The 17,215-nt window shown below is 51.6% G+C and overlaps 1 protein-coding gene across 1 annotated transcript in view; it reads right to left on the reverse strand.

Moving 5' to 3' along the window:
* The window catches only part of Bmp7 (bone morphogenetic protein 7), a 72,962-nt gene that overhangs the window by 36,600 nt on the left and 19,147 nt on the right, over positions 1–17,215 (reverse strand). The window contains exon 2 of the mRNA XM_034495812.2: positions 9,913–10,105. Within this exon, the coding sequence (XP_034351703.1) occupies positions 9,913–10,105 (193 nt within the window). The remainder of the gene's footprint in view (positions 1–9,912; positions 10,106–17,215) is intronic.

Raw genomic sequence — 17,215 nt, forward strand, 5'->3', positions numbered from 1 at the left:
AAGGAAACGAATGTAGCTTTTGAATATTATCAATACACTCATACACTAGACACACATAAACCTGCACTGCTGTGTGACTGACTGTGCTTCTGTGCTTCTGATCAAGCTTAAGCCGATGAGGCCAATGGGGGCCTCAGGAAGTGGGGCAGAGAGAGCAAAGAAAAGGAATGGCTAAGAAAACTGGTTCATACTTAGGTACTTGCTAGGTGTGGAGAGCCAGGCCAGACCCTGAACACCCTGTAAACGGGGCTCTTGGGTTAGAACGGTCTGGATTCTTCTCTAATCTGGATGGGATTCTGTGAGCAGTAGATTCAGATGCTGTAAACAGTCAGCACCTAGCGGCAAGGCAGGCATAGGGAGGCATGAACAAGCTGAAGGAGAGGGCTGAATGAAGTGGCGGAGTTAAGGCACACCTCTGGGACCTCCACAGGGGCTTGTCCCAAAGGCTGACACCTCTGGGCTTTCCTACCTGGGCACCAAGGCCCCAGGAGTCTCACTGTTGGCTCTTAGTGAACTGGAATCCCCGCCCACCAGGACCACTCTGCCTCTACAGACAAGTCCACTGGCTATTCTGTTTCTGTGCCTCAATGCTACAAGGTGTGCCAGACTGGAGAGGCCACTGACTGCCCCAGAAAAGGGTCAAAAGCCCACAGCACAAAAGCTAGAAACCCTGCCTGAAATGACGCCCTGGGGAAGTCTAAGGACCGCAGGAAGGGGATGCAACTTTGTCTATGAACTGCCACCCACAGCAGGGGAGTGGACCACAGCTATCCCCTGGGGACCCTGCCCAGCACAACCCTCCCCTCCCGGCCCTTCCTCCTATACGCCTATGGGTCTATCCTAGAAACCTTTCACAAACCCTCATCTCAGGGCTGGGAAAATGGCGCTTAGGAGAGTGCTGGGGACCCGGCTCAGGTCCTTAAGCTTTCGGGGCAAGCCAGGCAAGGAAGTGCTCCTATAATCCCAGTGCTGAGGATGTGCAGACTCGAGGGCCCCTGGGTCTTAATGGGCCAAGCAGACCAGCCAAACTGCAGATTCGGTGAAAGACTCTATCTCCGAAATGTAAGCGGAGCATAATTGAGGGAGACACTGGTTTATGTTCTCTGGTTTATGCTTACACACACACACACACACACACACACACACACTCGCGTGCACAGGTATATATGGGCACACATACACTCTCATGCATGTGCACACACGCACACTTCACAGTTGACCCTGGAGAACCCTTGACCTGAGACCAGGGCCCAGCAGGCTTCACTTAGTTAGCAGTGGCTGCTTCTCTCTCCTCATGCAGCTGCACTGTGGGTTGCAGGAAGGAAGCAGGAAGCAGTGCTGTGATCCCTTAGCCGAGCCCAAGAGAAAGAAGATGGCACCAATGGGCACGGCAGCAGGAGGAGGAAGGAAGTAACCAGGGTTTGAAGAAGACTTGGACTGCTCCCGACCCATGTTTAAGACAGCGGAGGCCTTTGTGGAAATGGTCGACCGCTCAGAAACAACACCTGTTTCCCCAGTCCACACAACATTAGCATCCGAGAAGGCATTTGTGATCCCGGCTACAGATGACCGCTTACAAGCAAATTGAAAAACATTAATTCCCAGGGTTTTTTTTCCCCACCAAGAAGGCTAAAGCAATTACAGGCCCTGATATGGAACACATCTGTTAATACATTTGGAAAATTAGGTTCCTATAGGCAGGCAGAGGTCCCAATCCAAGAACGGAGCCCTTTCGAAATTAAGATGTCTGGTCAAGTTATCCAGATAGACCGGATCCTATAGCCCCACTGTCCCCAGATGCAGTCCAGCATCAAGAACCCAGGGACCCAGCACCTGCTGCCATCGCCCCTGTCAGTGAGAGTCCACCGACCCCCTGGACACCGAGACGGCCCCCGGGGTCTGCGTAATATAATTACAGTCATCACAGGAAAGCTCGTGGAGAACGGCGTGCAGCATAATTGCAGGCAATTTTCACTTTTTAGAAACTGAACTCAGATGCTGAGGTAAGGTTGAAAACAAGGCAGCTGGGAAGCGTTCTGGGTGGACCAACCAATTCATGAGCAGATGCCCAGGTACTCGTGCATGTAGCAGGTACCTGTGGGCATGTCCATGGGGTGCACAACACCTCCATACAAGAGGCCCTGGCCCTACAGCAAGAGGCCAGACTATTCCCACAGTAGGCATTCTATGAGTGCCTACTGTGTGCCTTAGACTTCACTCCTGCAGAAGGCTTCTAATTCACAGAAAGCCTCTAGTTCAGAATTCACTCAGAGCCCTACGAGGCTCTGCCAGGACAGCAGGTCACCAACTCCACACACTCATGTACCCGGAGGTGGCTGTGGATGCAGATGGGGCCACCTCACAGCATTGCTAGGACAGGCCAGGAAAGTCGTTTGTCCTCTCTACCTCAGTTTCCCTGGTGGGAATCTGGCTGATCTATTCCCCAGTTCACAGAATTGTGTGAGAATGTACACAATTCCCTCATCAGCTTTCATCCTGGGTCATGTGCCTCGTCGCTCTGCAGAGCGGGGGGAGAGGAAGCCTCTACAGTTTTGTAGCCACACAGGCAGATTCTGAGCACCGCTGCTCAGGGGGACAGCGACCACTTCTGGCACAGAAGTAGAGCCCTGGGAGAGGAGGCAGAGGACTGTATCTCAAACTTGGAGCAAAGAGTAACCCTCCCATGCCCAGGTCTACAACAACGCTGGGCCTGACTTGGGACCCCTACCCAGACTGATTCTGTGGCATTCCGTGCTGGGAGGAGTCTGAGAAAATGAGACCCCTTGCCAAGCACCCTGCGGAGCCCTGGATCTGCAGGACTCTATCACGAGCACCCAACAGACCTGCTCTGTTACCACCAACACCCAACTGCCGCCACCCAGTGCCCAAGAAGCCGAAGCCGGGCTGTGGGTGAACGGTGGAAGGAAAGAAAAGCATACAGATCAAAACAGCCGCCAGAGCCCACCAGCCAGCCTCAGACCACAGGAAAGGAAGCCAGTGGGCATTTGGCTCTAGGACACAGAACAAGACCGGCCGACTGCTTTTCCAGAACTAACTAGATTGGACACAGTGGCTTGCCATCCTCCCTGCTGGGTGGCACTGAATGCAAGCTTCTTCCAGAGTGATCCATGCAAATTAGTGAGGAGACCCTGAGAGGAAGCAAGCAGCAGCAAGGACCATACTTTCCTTGTCCAAGGCTCAGAGCTGGGGTCTGGAGTGTTTCCCAGAGAAAGGGGACTCAAGGAGAGGTGCCCAGGTGGTCCTAACCCAGACCCTTCATGGCCCTGTCCTACGATCTTCCAGAACAGCACTGGTACTGTAGCTACATCATGTCTGCTGCTAAGGCAGCTCAAACCCCAAGCTTATGCTCCTGTGTTGTGGTGGCAAGAGGTAGGAGCCAGGAGACACAAAAAGCAGACATGTAGGCCTTTAGAAGCAGGAGGAAAGCTGAAAGCTTCTGGAAGGATCCCCACTCTCAACAAGTCCCCCAAACCCCATGCCAGTGAGAGGGACAGTCGGAGTCTGGAACATGAATGGGTTTCTGTCCTGTGAGGGGAACAGGCTATGAGGGAACAAGCCATTGATAATCAGGGCTGAAGCAGGAATGGCCCACGTTCTACTTACCTGACACGAGAGTCGGCCAAGATGGCAGCCGCCTGCTCCAAGCCTGGCACCTGGAACATGTGGGCTACCTCAGGAAATGTCAACACCCAGCTCACACTGGCAGCTTTATCGGATCTTTGATCAACCTAACTAATCATAATGCATAGCCATGGTTGAGAATCTTACCGAGGCTCAGAATGCAAGTGGTGCAGGGTGGGCCGGTCTCAGAGACCTGGGTTCAAGTCCTCCCTCTGCCACTTTCTGACCATGTGATCGCGGCTGAGTCACCCAGTCTGTGGAAGAGGCCCGTTGTGGAGGTGGAATACCCACCATGTTACTGCAAATAGAAAAGCCAAAAAAGGGAGCTGTCCCAGCCCTGGTGCTAGTGATGTCTCTGTACTGTGCCTGAGCATGGTCATTTGAAAGCCTTCCGATAGTATGGTCTCCAAATTCTGAGCCTGCAACTAAAGTGATGTCCACATGAAAGTCTCCACAGACATGAGATGAGGTTCCACTCCAGAAGCCATCTTGAGACCACTGTGGGATATGGAGACCAGACACCCTTTCTCTTGCCCTTGGCCCCAGCAAAGCTCTGCAGCAAAGCCCTGTGGTCCTCCATGTATGTCCTGAGGTACAGAGTCATGACCTATCCCAGTGTGGATAAGAGGTCATGCTCCACCTGCCCACCCTGGGATACAGGGGGACAGGCAGATGCCTCAGAGGTTAGATGCAGCAGGCTGCAGGGAAGAGCTGTGGGCAGGTGGGTAGCTGTTCTTGCAGCAGGAGCACTCTGGGTGAGATACCTCCTCTAAGTGGGAAGCAAAAGCCAGATGTCCTGGAGAAGGCTGCTGTCCCCATACGGGCACACAGGAACAAGAAGGGCTGGACTAGGTGAAGGAGGGAGCCAGTAAGTCACCCCTCTGGTCTCCTTTGCTTGCAAATATCTCTCTGGAAGGACAGACAGAAACAGCCCTCTCTCCCTCATAGTGACTCGGGCTGAGGTTGATCCAAATCCCAGCATTAGAAAGGTTGAGGTCACCCTCCTGGCAGCCAAAGACCCTGGGATGGAGCAGGGAACATTTTTCAACCAGCTGGAGACAACATCTCAACCTTGGGGGTGACAGGGCCTGGCCTCCTGAGGCTTCTGGTGCAAACACAGCCCTCCAGTGCAGGAGGAGCAGGCCTGGAAGCAACCAGGAAGAGCATAGGTTGGGATGGAGTGCCTAGTGTGACCCTCCCTCCCCCAGCCTGCAAAAACAAGCCCGGGGCATGGAAGTTGCCTGGTCCAGCCTCAGGCTCGGGGTCCAGGAAGTAAGGTTAAGCTCCTGATCCTCGGGTATCAATCCCAGCAAAGCCCCCAGAGTGTATCCACCCATCTCCAGGCCCACCTCTGAGCGCTGGCTCCCCACAGCTGGCACAGGGCAGCTGTGGCAAACCTCTCCAGCCTTTCCAGCTATCTGGAGCTTAGCTTGAGGCAGGGACAGACCCGTGGAAGGCCTCCAACTCCAAGAGATCAAGAGGACTTGGTGGAAAGAGACTCCCACAGGGGAGAGATGCTGAGGCCAGCCCACAGCTGGCTAATCCCAGCACCCCTGGAGTGTCCCTGGAGCCTGCCAGGAAGCCAGATGTCCAGGCCCTGAGCAGCTGGGTGGCTTGGGGCAGCAGAGCTACATTCTCTAAGCACAGATCCCAGGGAGGTGGCAGAACTGGGGATTGGGGGAGGGGCAGGCCCTGGGCTCCTTAGAGGACTGGGCAGGCAGGAGGCTTGTGATGGAAGATACACAGTTGAGAACACGCAAAGGAGCCATGCATCTATACCTGGCTCAGACCTGTGTCCCCAGACACTTTTCTTATGCTTAACTTATACAAGGATTCAGAAGGCCAGAGAAGAAGGTAGCTCTGCGGAAGTCTGAAGCTAAGAACTCTCTCCCTCCTACAGTGAGAGACACCATTACTGAGTGTGATTTACTGTGGAAAATACTCCTAAAAACCTTCTCCATAACCCCGGGAGGGAGACGTCGTGATCATTCCTTCTCAGAGGAGAAACTCCAAGACTCAGAGGAGTCTCCAAAGTCATGGCCACTTTAGCAGAATTTGAATCCATGTTCTTAAAGCTGGGTCGGCTCACCCCAGTGCCTCCGGAGAAGCACCCAGGTTCAAAAGCAACTAAGAAAACAAAGCTCCGGCTAATTTGCCTTCCAGAGAAGGGTCTCATCGATCCTGCCTGTGGGGTCTTGGAAGAACACCTCCTACTAGCCCACTAATCCCGCCTTCCTGCTGTCAATCAACTCTTCTCCCTCTAGGTCATATACTTCCAGCTGCTCTGTGTCCCCTCCTCAGCTCAGCAAGGAGCACCGCCCCCAGAGACAGGCCCTCATCAATAAGCCACCCATGACACCAGCATGCCAGGAAGCTGAAGACTTCTATACCACATGTCCCTCTGCCATCTAGAATCCATACCTCCTTATCTCCCAGAAATGGCAGGACCCTTCATGTGATCTCAGGAGCTGAGGGAAAACTCACAAAGCCTTAACTTTTCTGCAAGGCCTGAATGGCCCATCCATTCCAGCAGTGACAGGTCTCTCCATGCTGTCTCATGTGACCATAGGACCCTTGTGGCTGCTCTAGTGACACTCTTCCTCTGTTGACAGAGCTCCTGTCACTCAAACGCCCTAAGGACGTTGGTGGCCACAAAGCAGATACCTGTCTTGCCACCACCTTCAGCCACAACTCCAAACCATTAGCTTCTCTCCCCCTGCTCCTGAATTCACACCTCCTCTCACCCTGTTATGAGTAGAACTGTACCTCAAAAAGGAGATTCCAGTCCTAACCCCTCAGACCTGTCAATGGAACCATCCTCATTAAGAACTAATGTATCGGCAGACAGATGAGTTAAAGGTACTCACAGCAGATCAGGGTGGACCCCTCATGACACAGGAGACACAGGGGGAGCTCAGGCAGAAACAGCCGGGTCGTGCTTAGAGGAGACTGAGCCTAAAATCACCCACAGCTGAAAACTACATCAGGAACCTTCAAGAAGAGCACATTCACACACACACACACACACACACACACACACACACACACACACACACAGCAGTTTCAGAAGGGACAGGCACCACTGACTAACCTCTGAAGTTACAGCCTCCAGGGAATCCAGCCCCATTGCTCTGGGCTGCCATTTGTGGGACTTAGTCATGGTCACATCCTGGCGAGCTCAGATGCACCACAATCAAAACTTTACATGGCGTTCATGATCTTGAAGCCCCTCCCCCATTTATTCCCACTGCCTGACCTCTGAGAACAGCACCTGGCTTGTACACATACAAAAAGCTGAAAAATGAATCATGGAGCCCATTGTTTCATTCATCTCATGCTCTTGACTTGCATGAGTGCCACCTAACCCACCTTGAGGGAACCCCGGCCTCCAGCACCTTACACCACAGGGTACGGTGGGGGCTCAAAAGGAACGGGACAGACACCCGCTGCCTAGGGAGAAGAGCATGCAAGGTTGTGGTATCAGGAAGCGAGTTTTGCACAGTTGAGAGAAGCTCAGCGTCAGAGGTGACCTCCAGACCCAGTGATCCTCCACCACCAGGAGGGCACATGTTCTTACAGGGAGAGATGGGAGAAGAGTGTGCACATGACCAGTCAACCGTCTGAGGTAGGCTGGGCAGGACTTGTTGATGCCACTATATGACAGTGAGTCATTCTGAGAGGCAGGTTTAGAGGCCAACCCAACCAAGAATCCCGGGCGCAAGTGGATGCCTCTCTTGTCAAACAACCTCTGGGTATGTGCCTTACCTTAAGCCATCAGCCTTCAAGAAAGATAAAACCCATGGTCTGGCTAAGAGTCTTGATGGCTTGGGGGTGGAGCACTTACTTGCCCAGCTTAGATGAGGATCAGATTCAATCCCAGTCATTGCAGACAAACAAGAGTCCTGGGGTAAAAATGTTCCCAACGCACAGCAGGTGCTGGAACCCCAGAAGATAGCCCATGTCCTCTTCATGAGGCTGGGCCTGAGGACCAAGCTAAGATCCATGGGGCATCTGAGTTCCTGGGAAGATTTGGAGTTGACCCACATGGCTGCCTTCCAGCCCCCAGCCACCCAGCTCCTTCCTGCGCCCTGCCTGCCCTAGAGTTCACTGCTGGCCTCTCTAGTAAGAAAGCCATGCAGGGTTGAGCATGTGGGGGCTCAACATGCAGGGCGGTGGGGGCTGAAAACACAGATTAAAGCCACCCCAGGATGCCATCTGTCAGTTATCAGAGTGATCAAAACGGTTTGGTAGGAGGTCTTGCTGAGTGCATGAGGGGACCAGCCTTCTCCTCCCTGGTTAGCGGGGGGGAAAGCCCAGTGACCTCTGCAAAGACTGTGTGTGGGTACGTGGGTGTGCATGTGCACACACACGTGTAACATACCCTCAGTTCTAGAACGTCAGACAGACACGTTCAGGAGTGAGGCCACCAACCCCCACAGCACCGTCCAGAGCAGCAGAATGGAGGTGACTATACGCTTGTGGGCAACGAATAGGTAAGACACACAACACAACACAGCTCATCCCTCGGGACTGTGTGGATATGAAAGAGCCACCATGGGAGGTGTCAAGCAAATTGCCCCCACTTAGAGGCAGGAGAGAGTCGGTGGTGGTGTCTCCTCCAGAGAAAGAGAAACGGGGAGTGGATGATGCCACTTAGGAAAGGGACTGCGGACTCGGCCATGTCCGAAGTCCCAGGGAGCCTAAACTCCACAGGAGCCTCTGCTTCTCTCTTCAGCGCTATTTCTTGTATGTCTTGTCTAAAACTTTTTTCCCCCTTTCTTGCTTCATTGAGGACTAAACCCAGGGTCTTGTGCATCCTAGGCAACCGAGCTTTGGCCCCAGATCTGCTATTTTACTTTTCAGCGTGAGATGAGGCATCACTAAAAGATCAAAATCCTCCTGACTCAGCCCCCTGGGTAGCTGGGTACCACCAGACTCAGCTCAAAATTAAATCATTATCAGGAAGTCTTTCTATAAGCCTGGTCTGTCTCCAGTTCCCAGACCTGGGCCACGTCCTCATGTGTGCTCTCTTCTGTGCAGATTTTAGGACACTTAGGTTCTGCCCATTTCCCAGATGTGTTACTGCAGAGAGTGCTAGCATGTATATGAAGTGTCTCCTGGGTGCAAGACATTAGAAACACCACAGAAATTCCGTTTCCTTTGCCACCCAGATAAGCTGCCAAACAGCAGCGCCAGGAGCAGGTGTCCCTTGTCACTGTCCCCATCCTAGCTGAAGATCCTCCCACTAACTTCTGTGTCACAGAGTCTCTGGGGACAATACAAGTTCCACAGCCTCAGAATACAAAAACCCAGCCAAAAAGAAAGGCGACCTTGGCTGTTCCAACTCTAGAATTTTGGAATGTATTTGAGAGACTGGCCACCATCATCGCTAAGCTCCTTACCTTTCTGCGAAGTGAGAGAATCTCCAGAAATAAGTCTTTCAAAACAAACTTTGGTTCCTGACCTAGCAATTCTTGTATAGCAAGAGTTCTCTAACTGCTTTTGGTTTGGGTCTCTCTCTCCTGCTCCTCCTCCTCCTCCTCCTCATCTTCCATCTTCTCCTCCTCCTCATCTTCCATCTTCTCCTCTTCCTCCTCTTCCTCCTCTTTCCCCTCTTCTTCCTCCTCCTCCTCTTCCTCATCTTCCATCTTCTCCTCTTCCTCCTCCTCCTCCTCTTTCCCCTCTTCCTCCTCCTCCTCCTCTTCCTCCTCCTCTTCCATCTTCTCCTCTTCCTCTTCCTCCTCTTCCTCTTCCTCCTCTTCCTCCTCCTTCTCCTCTTCCTCCTCTTCTTCCTTCTCCCCTTCTTCCCCCTCTTCCTCCTCCTCTTCTTCCTCCTCCTCTTCTTTCTCTTCCTCCTCTTCCTTCTTTTCTTCCCCTTACATTTGATTATAAATAGCTATTTCCCCTGGCTGTCTGACATCATCCAGGGCTTGGATCACTGACTGGAAGGACCATCAACACCAGCTCTCCTGCCCCCTCCCTTTCTGAACTCAGCACCATACCTAGACTGTTTATATAGTCCTGTTCAGGGAGGCACAGCCCTAAGGTTCCCAGAATTCCCAGATTCCCATATCCCTGCCCAGGTTTGCATGGGGTCATGGTTTGAAGGTACATTCACACATCACACACCATTAAGACAGTCATCTGGACTAGGGCCTGAGAGCAGAGGCCACAGGATGTCCCGCCCCCGCCGTCAGCCGGTCACCCACTCCTTCCTCTGCAGCTACAGGAAGCTGAGCAATCCCAGTCCCACACAGGTGCAGAACTTACCTGCCTGAGTGCTCCTGGAGCACCTGATAGACTGTGATCTGGAAGGTCTCGTTGTCAAACCGCTCCCGGATGTAGTCCTTGTAGATTCTGAATTCAGCTGCGGTCACCGCTTCTCCCTCGGGGATCTTGGAAAGATCAAACCGGAACTCCCGATGGTGGTATCGAGGGTGGAAGAATTCTTTGTCGTGTTCCACTGGAGGGGAAGAAAACAGACCAGCACCGAAACGATTTAATGTCTGGTTCCTTTCTGTCCATGCCATTGACCTGAACTGGGTAGACATTGCCTATGCAGTCTCCGTGACAACCTTCCATCCCATGTAGGCACACCGTGGATTTTATGGTCACAAGCTAAGACCCCAAAGCCATTTTGAACAGAAAGGGCATGGCTCTGTATCCAACCTGCTGGGGGAGACAAAGCACAGCCACGGATGGTAACAGCCACACTAAAGTGGAATCCTAGCAGCTCAGGACTGGGTTCAAACCCAGCCTCGGCCACTGAAGTAGCTGTGGCAATAGAAAGATTCAAGACATCCCATCTGGAACTCAGTTTCACCAGATGGAAAATGGGACTGTGACAGGAAAGACCGAATTCACATAAGCAACCGATAACGTTACTGCTAGGTAAATGTCACTGGTGAACACGCGCCTTGCTAGACCTGTCCTGGGACAACGTGGGACAGTGGTCTCAGCCCTAGCTGCATAGAAGAATGACAGCATATGCTTTTAAAAATTAAAGGTGTCTGGTCATAGTGATATTACTGGCTCTCAGAAGGACTTGCCAATTCCTATGGTGTACATGATACCAGAGAGAGAGAGAGAGAGAGAGAGAGAGAGAGAGAGAGAGAGATAGAGAGAGAGAGAGACAGGCCTGACACAGAGGCATGGACCTCATGGGTGGGAACAGAAGCACACCAAGAGCTGCCACAACATGCAGCTCATACCCCACCCTGAACCAAAAGGGATCAAGAGCTGGTCATAGAGAATTCTCCAGAAACCCCCTCATGTGTCTCCTGGCATCGGCTCTCCTCCTGCCCACTCTTTGTCCCACAAGGGGCACATCCCTTCTACATCAGCGCATGGGAGAAAGCAGCTCACATGAGAGAGCAGGGTCAGAGATGCCACCAGGCCTTCAGGTTTAGTGACAGAACAGGGAAGGAAAGGTTTCTCTGCAACAGGTGCTGAGCAAGGCGGTCTCCTGCAGGCCGAGAGCCTAGGGAGGTGACCCCAGGATAAGGAGGCAAGGCAGGAAGCTTAGGATAGTCTCTGTCTTCTGCCACCTCCTCCCAGCCTGCCTAGCTTCATTCCTGTTGCTGAGAAGACACCCTGACACAAAACAACTTGTTTGGTTTACAATTCCAGGTTACAGTCTATCACAGCAGGGAAGTCAGAGGCAAGAGCTTGGTCACAGACAAGAGCAGAGAAAAATGAATGTACCCTTGCTGCCTGCCGGCTTCCTAGCTGGCTTCGTTCTTGTGTAGGCAAAGCCTACGGAATGTTAACGCCTACAGAGGACTTGGTCTTGCTACAACAAGTAGCAATCAAGACAGTATTCCACAGTCAAGGTCACGGGCCAATCTGATCCAGACCATTCCTCTACTTCCCAGGTGACTCCAGGCAGTGTCACTTGATACTTAAAACTAACCAGCCCACATGCCCAAGCCACCTTAGGAGTGGAGCAGACACAACAATGCACCTGAGACCCCCAAGATATCTAACAGCCAGCCTGGAGTGACAAAGCTGGGAGTCAAACCAGGACGTGCCAAACCGGAGACCCTCGCCACCACATTTGTCTGTAAGAGTGCTGAGAACTGTTTGGTGGGATGAGATCTCTGCTTGTTTAACAGACTTCACATTGTACATTTGTGTACATACGTGTGTTGTGTTCATGAACCACGAGTGTAACTCAGCTGACCGTCACACAGGCACGCCTGGTGGGAGCCCCTCTGGATCATCAGCAGAGCACACCAGTCCTGTCCGGCCCAGGTCCTCCAGCTGGGAGCTGGGTTTTTTGTTTGTTTGTTTTTGTTTCTGCTGTTTCTAACACTCTGATAGGACTGACTGAATAGTGTAGGTTCCTCTGCATCTGACTTCCTTTACGTGTCAATAATGCTTCGCTTTTACGGTGAATATTCACGGCTGCATAAAACACCTCAGCCCGATAACATCTGAACTCCCTGCTCTACGGTTCCTGAGAGGGGATCCTCCAAACCAGGATTCTTTGATTATTATTTTTATTTATTTATTTTTATTTTTGGTCTTTCCAGACAGAGTTTCCCTGGGTAGCCCCGGCTGTTCGGGAACTCACTTTGTGGAGCAGGCTGGCCTCGGACTCAGAGATCCACCTGCTGCTGCCTCTGCTCTGACACTGATAATACATTTTGGTGATAGCAGTGTGTGCAGACTTGTGCTGCATAGTTTTCTGTCAACTTGACAGAAGCTAAAATCATTTGAGAGGAGGGGAATCTCAATTTTAAAAAAATGCTTCCAAAAACAAATGAATGAATGAATGAATGAATGAAGATGCTTCAGTGGGAAGATCAGGCTTTAGGCAAGCCTAGTAGGCATCAACTAGTGACCAATGTGGGAAGGCACAGCCCATTGAGGGTGGGGCCATCCCTGGGCTGGTGGTCCTGGGTTCTATAAGAAAGCAGGCTGAGCAAGCCACGGGGAGCAAGCCAGTCAGCAGCGTCCCTCCATGGCCTCTGCATCAGCTCCTGCCTCCAGGTTCCTGCCCTGTGTGAGTTCCTGTCCTGACTTCCTTCGATGATGAACAGCAATATGGAAGTGTAAGCTGAATAAACCCTTTCCTCCTCCAGCTATTTTGGTCATAGTATTTTATCACAGCAATAGAAACCCTAAGAAAATAGTACTCTTTCCCCACAAAGTGCCAGGGAAGTTTATGAAGGTAGCACATGAAACATGAGCTACAGGAGGACAGTCCTATGAAGGAGACAGGGAAGCACAAAGTCACATGGGACCTGTGGCTCAGGAGGGAGACACACATCCTGAGAGCGCCTCTGTGGGCAGCCAGTTCCTATGCCCTCACCACCTCCGGAAGGGGTTTCCAGTGCACACTCAATTAGCTCTACCCAAGCAAGGTCACAAAAGACCATACTGTATCCACCTGGGGCACAAATGGCCTCCAGGAGGTAGCCCTGAAAGCGTGACCCCTGACTTTGGGTGTCACCTTTCCTTTCTCCCTCCTAGGAACTGTTAGGAGCCCTGCTGAGTCCCAGCCATCTCTTCTTGGTCCTAACTGCAGAGCTACCCTGCACTCTTCTGTCCACTTGCAAGCATTCTCTAAACTCAAGCTTGGCTTCCTCACACTCTGCAGTCTCCCCAGGGAGAGAGCTCCTCTACTCAGGACCAGAGTACAGCTCACAGGCAGATGGCTTCCTGCATGCAAATGACCCCCACCTACAGAAGACCACCCACATGCTAATGGCTTCAACATAGAGAAAGTTCTGCATATAAATGACCCCGACACACTCATGGCTTTCTCTCACACCTGGCTGTCTCCTCTGAGCTTCTGGCTCCTGCATCCAGTCCTCTCTTGACAGTTGTAGGCCTCACAGACCAATGACAAGTCAGTCCCCAAATCATTCATAAACCACCCCAGGCAAGCCTGGTTGTCTCCTGACATCCTCAGCTTGACCAATCTGCCCTCATCCTTTTCTGCTCTGGCAGAGCCCCCACAACCTCCCCAGATGCACCATCCCCCTCCCTCCTCGTCCTAACGCTCATGGGCAAGTCTCTCTATGTCTTCCCTCTGTCTGTCTCCTCCTTGCCTTCCAGATGCACAGTTGAGTTTGGGTGACTTTGCCTATAGATGAGACCAGGCTATCAAGGGACATCTGCTTTGGGTCCCATGGTGCTATGGAGTGTCAGGAGAGTACTCTCATGGCCCCATTCCCCTCCCCCCTGGTGTGCTCAGCAAGAAGAGCTGCCCAGTGTCTGCCAAGGAGCACTGTGGGCTCCCAGCTGGAGTACAGTCAGTCCCCACAGGTTTTAGGCCTGGGCCTCCGAGCTTCAGAACAGTGCCACCGGCAAATAAAATGACCAGCCAGAAGAAAGGACAGCAGAGTGGGACCTCTCTCACAGCCAAGGACAGCTGAGGCACCCAGAGATGCAGAAGGCACACGTCTCACTAGTGTTGAGATGCCCTAAGATTCACAGCTCGGGCCATTGTCTGGGGGGAGGGGGGGTTGACCTGTAAGGTTGGAGGGATCCCTGTTTTGCAAAGGAACTGGAGTTCCAGGAAGCCAGTTAGCAAAATAGGTGACTGCGGAACTTGCAGCCCCACACTTGTGACCTCTACCTTCTGAGGCCTGGCATCCAAGTCTGGTCTCACTGTGCCACTGACCAGCTGTGTGCTCTAGATCATGTGACCCGTGTTCCATGTGCCTCGCCTCAGAGGATGGCGGTCAGAGAGGGTGGCTTTTAAGCAGTAATGGCAAAGGACGTCTGCCACTGTCACGGGGCCTCTAAAAGATGAGGCAGGAGAAGACCCATCAGTGCAGGCAACAGGATGTTACCTGTGGCTCTTTACAGAACACCAGGATAGGGTCACTTACAAAAAAAAAAAAAAAAAAAAAAAAAAAAAAAAAAAAAACAAGCAAGCAAGCAAACAAACAGAAAGCGGCTGTGTTACTTTCATTTCCGTAGTGATGAAGAGCTCAGGACTGAGGCAGTGTTAGCAGGGCGGGTTATTTGAGCTTATGGTCCCAAAGAGGTAGAGTCCACCACCAAGCTGGCGAGGAAGCATGGCAGCAGGCAGGCATGGTGGCTGGAGCCAGATGCTGAGAGCTCACATCTTAAATTGCAAACAGAAAGCAGAGCGAGAAAGACCTGGGAAGATTAAAGAGTTTGAAAAGGCCGCTGGGGATACACGTAAACTGAACCCTGAAACCTTGGGGCTCTAAAGGAAAGTGCATGCACGCTAACAGGGCAGTGCCTTGCGGGAGAAGCCAGGATGTGCACATTGCTCCTGGAGGAGGAGGAGACATGTTTGCTGGGAAACAGTTTCCATACCCACTGCATGAGTCAACCCAAGGCTCATGGCAGCCTAGGCTTGAATTCTAGGCCCTGGCTGGTCAGTATCTTTTTCGAGGTGGCCTCTAATACAAGCCCCTATAGTTGATGATTTTTTAAAGTTTTATTTTTATTACTTGTGTGTGTGTGTGTGTGTGTGTGTGTGTGTGTGTGTGTGCCACACATACATGTGCATGCCTTTGCAGGCTGGAGAGACAAGACAAGGAGGCTAGATCACCCAGAGCTGGAGTTATAGGTGGTTTGTGAGCCAACAGATGTGGGTGCTGGGACCCGGAGCAGTGAGTGTTCTTAACTGCTCAGCTACCTCTCTAGCCCTCAATAGCTGCTCAACTTTAATGTTCACACAGGGAAATGTGGGTAACAAAACACTGTCTCACCATCTGTGCGCTAATCGTTCAGTCTTGCAGGACACGTTCACACTCTGTTCATCCTGGAAAAAGTGAAACTCTGTCCCCCCTAAACGCTCACGTCACTCTCCACTTCCCCAGCCTGTCATGGTGACCTGCACTCCTCCGAGGGCCTCCTATCAGAGTCTGTCCTGTGACTGGCTCATTTCACTCAGCAATGTCCTCAAGATTCGTCAAGGATATAACAGACATGTGAATGTCCTTTTCAGAGCTGAATAATATTCCATTGTAAGGTTAGACCATACCCTGTGATATATTCATCCCCTTGTGGAATGTGAGTAGCCTCTGTTTCAGCTTCTGTGACAAATGCCACCATCAGTATGGACATACAGAGAGTTCCTGGAGACCCTGCTTTGGATTCTTCTGGGTAAAAACCAACAAATGGAATGGCTGAATCCTAATCCTAATTCTGTTTGTTGTCACGGGGACCTGCAATCACACCACTGCCGGCCAGAGCAGCTGCCCGTTTCACCAACAGTGCGCTGTGCCCTGATTTCTCCGCCGGTCTCCAGAGACTGCTTCCCTTCTGTTAGCAAGTGGCCACTGCAGCTGACGGGTGTGAGGTGGGCAGCCACTGTCTTCAGAGCCTCTCGGGACAGGAAAGGTTGTGAAGTACTTGCTGCAAAAGCATAAAAATATAAAGACCTCGAACCCTAAGACCAATATGGAAAAGCCAGACACAGTGACATGTACCTGTGACCACTAGGGAGTTGGAGACAGGTGGCCTGTGGGGCTTGCTTAACTTAATGCCGAGTTTCAGGTCACAGTGAGAGACTTTGTCTTCTCAAGTAAAATGGACAGGTTCTGAGAAATGATAGGTTGCCCTCCAGTCTCCATACACAAACACACACACACAGAGACCACACACACACTCCACATACAAACATACATACACAAAGACCACACTCACACCACACACTCCACATACACACACACAAAGAATACACACACTCCACATACAAACACACACACACACACAAAGACCACATACACACTCCACATACAAACATATACACACAAAAAGACCATACACATACTCCACATACAAACACACACACAAAGACCACACTCACACCACATACACTCCACATACATACTCATACACACAAACAAAGACCACACACACACTTCACATACAAACACACATACACACACACACATCACATACACACACACATATACACACTCCACATACAAACATACATACACAAAGAACACACATACACAAAGAACACACACAAACACCCTACACACATACACATCTAAACACACCCACACACTCCATATACACACACATAAACACACACACACACAGGCAACACACACAAACATCCTATACACACATACACACACTCTACACGTTCTCTACGTACACACACACAAAGACCACATATACAAACACACCACACACACCATACACAGACATATACAGACATATACAAACATCTCCCACATACACACACATACATGCTCCACACGCATGCATTCTCTCTCTCTCTCTCTCTCTCTCTCTCTCTCTCTCTCTCTCTCTCTCTCTCTCTCTCCCACACACTCCATCCTTGATCCTTAGAAGACTCCTGCTCCAAGGCCGGTGTGTCTCACAGCTGAGAACACTAGAACTTAGTATGAAGTCACCGGCTGCAGCCACAGGGACCTGGAGGCACACAGGCCAGAGCCAAGTTCCCTCCACCCTGAACCACAGTCAGCCTCGTGCTGGGGGCATCTGACCAGGGAACCCAGATGTTCAGAGCCCTCAGAGTTCTCCGAAGGTTTCCATCCACCTCGCTGCCACCTCAGCTCTGGGAGGCCACTGAGTATGTGTAGTGACTGTCAGGCCTCTAAAG

Source organism: Arvicanthis niloticus, chromosome 2 (assembly GCF_011762505.2).
Source record: "Arvicanthis niloticus isolate mArvNil1 chromosome 2, mArvNil1.pat.X, whole genome shotgun sequence".
Lineage (NCBI taxonomy): Eukaryota > Metazoa > Chordata > Mammalia > Rodentia > Muridae > Arvicanthis > Arvicanthis niloticus.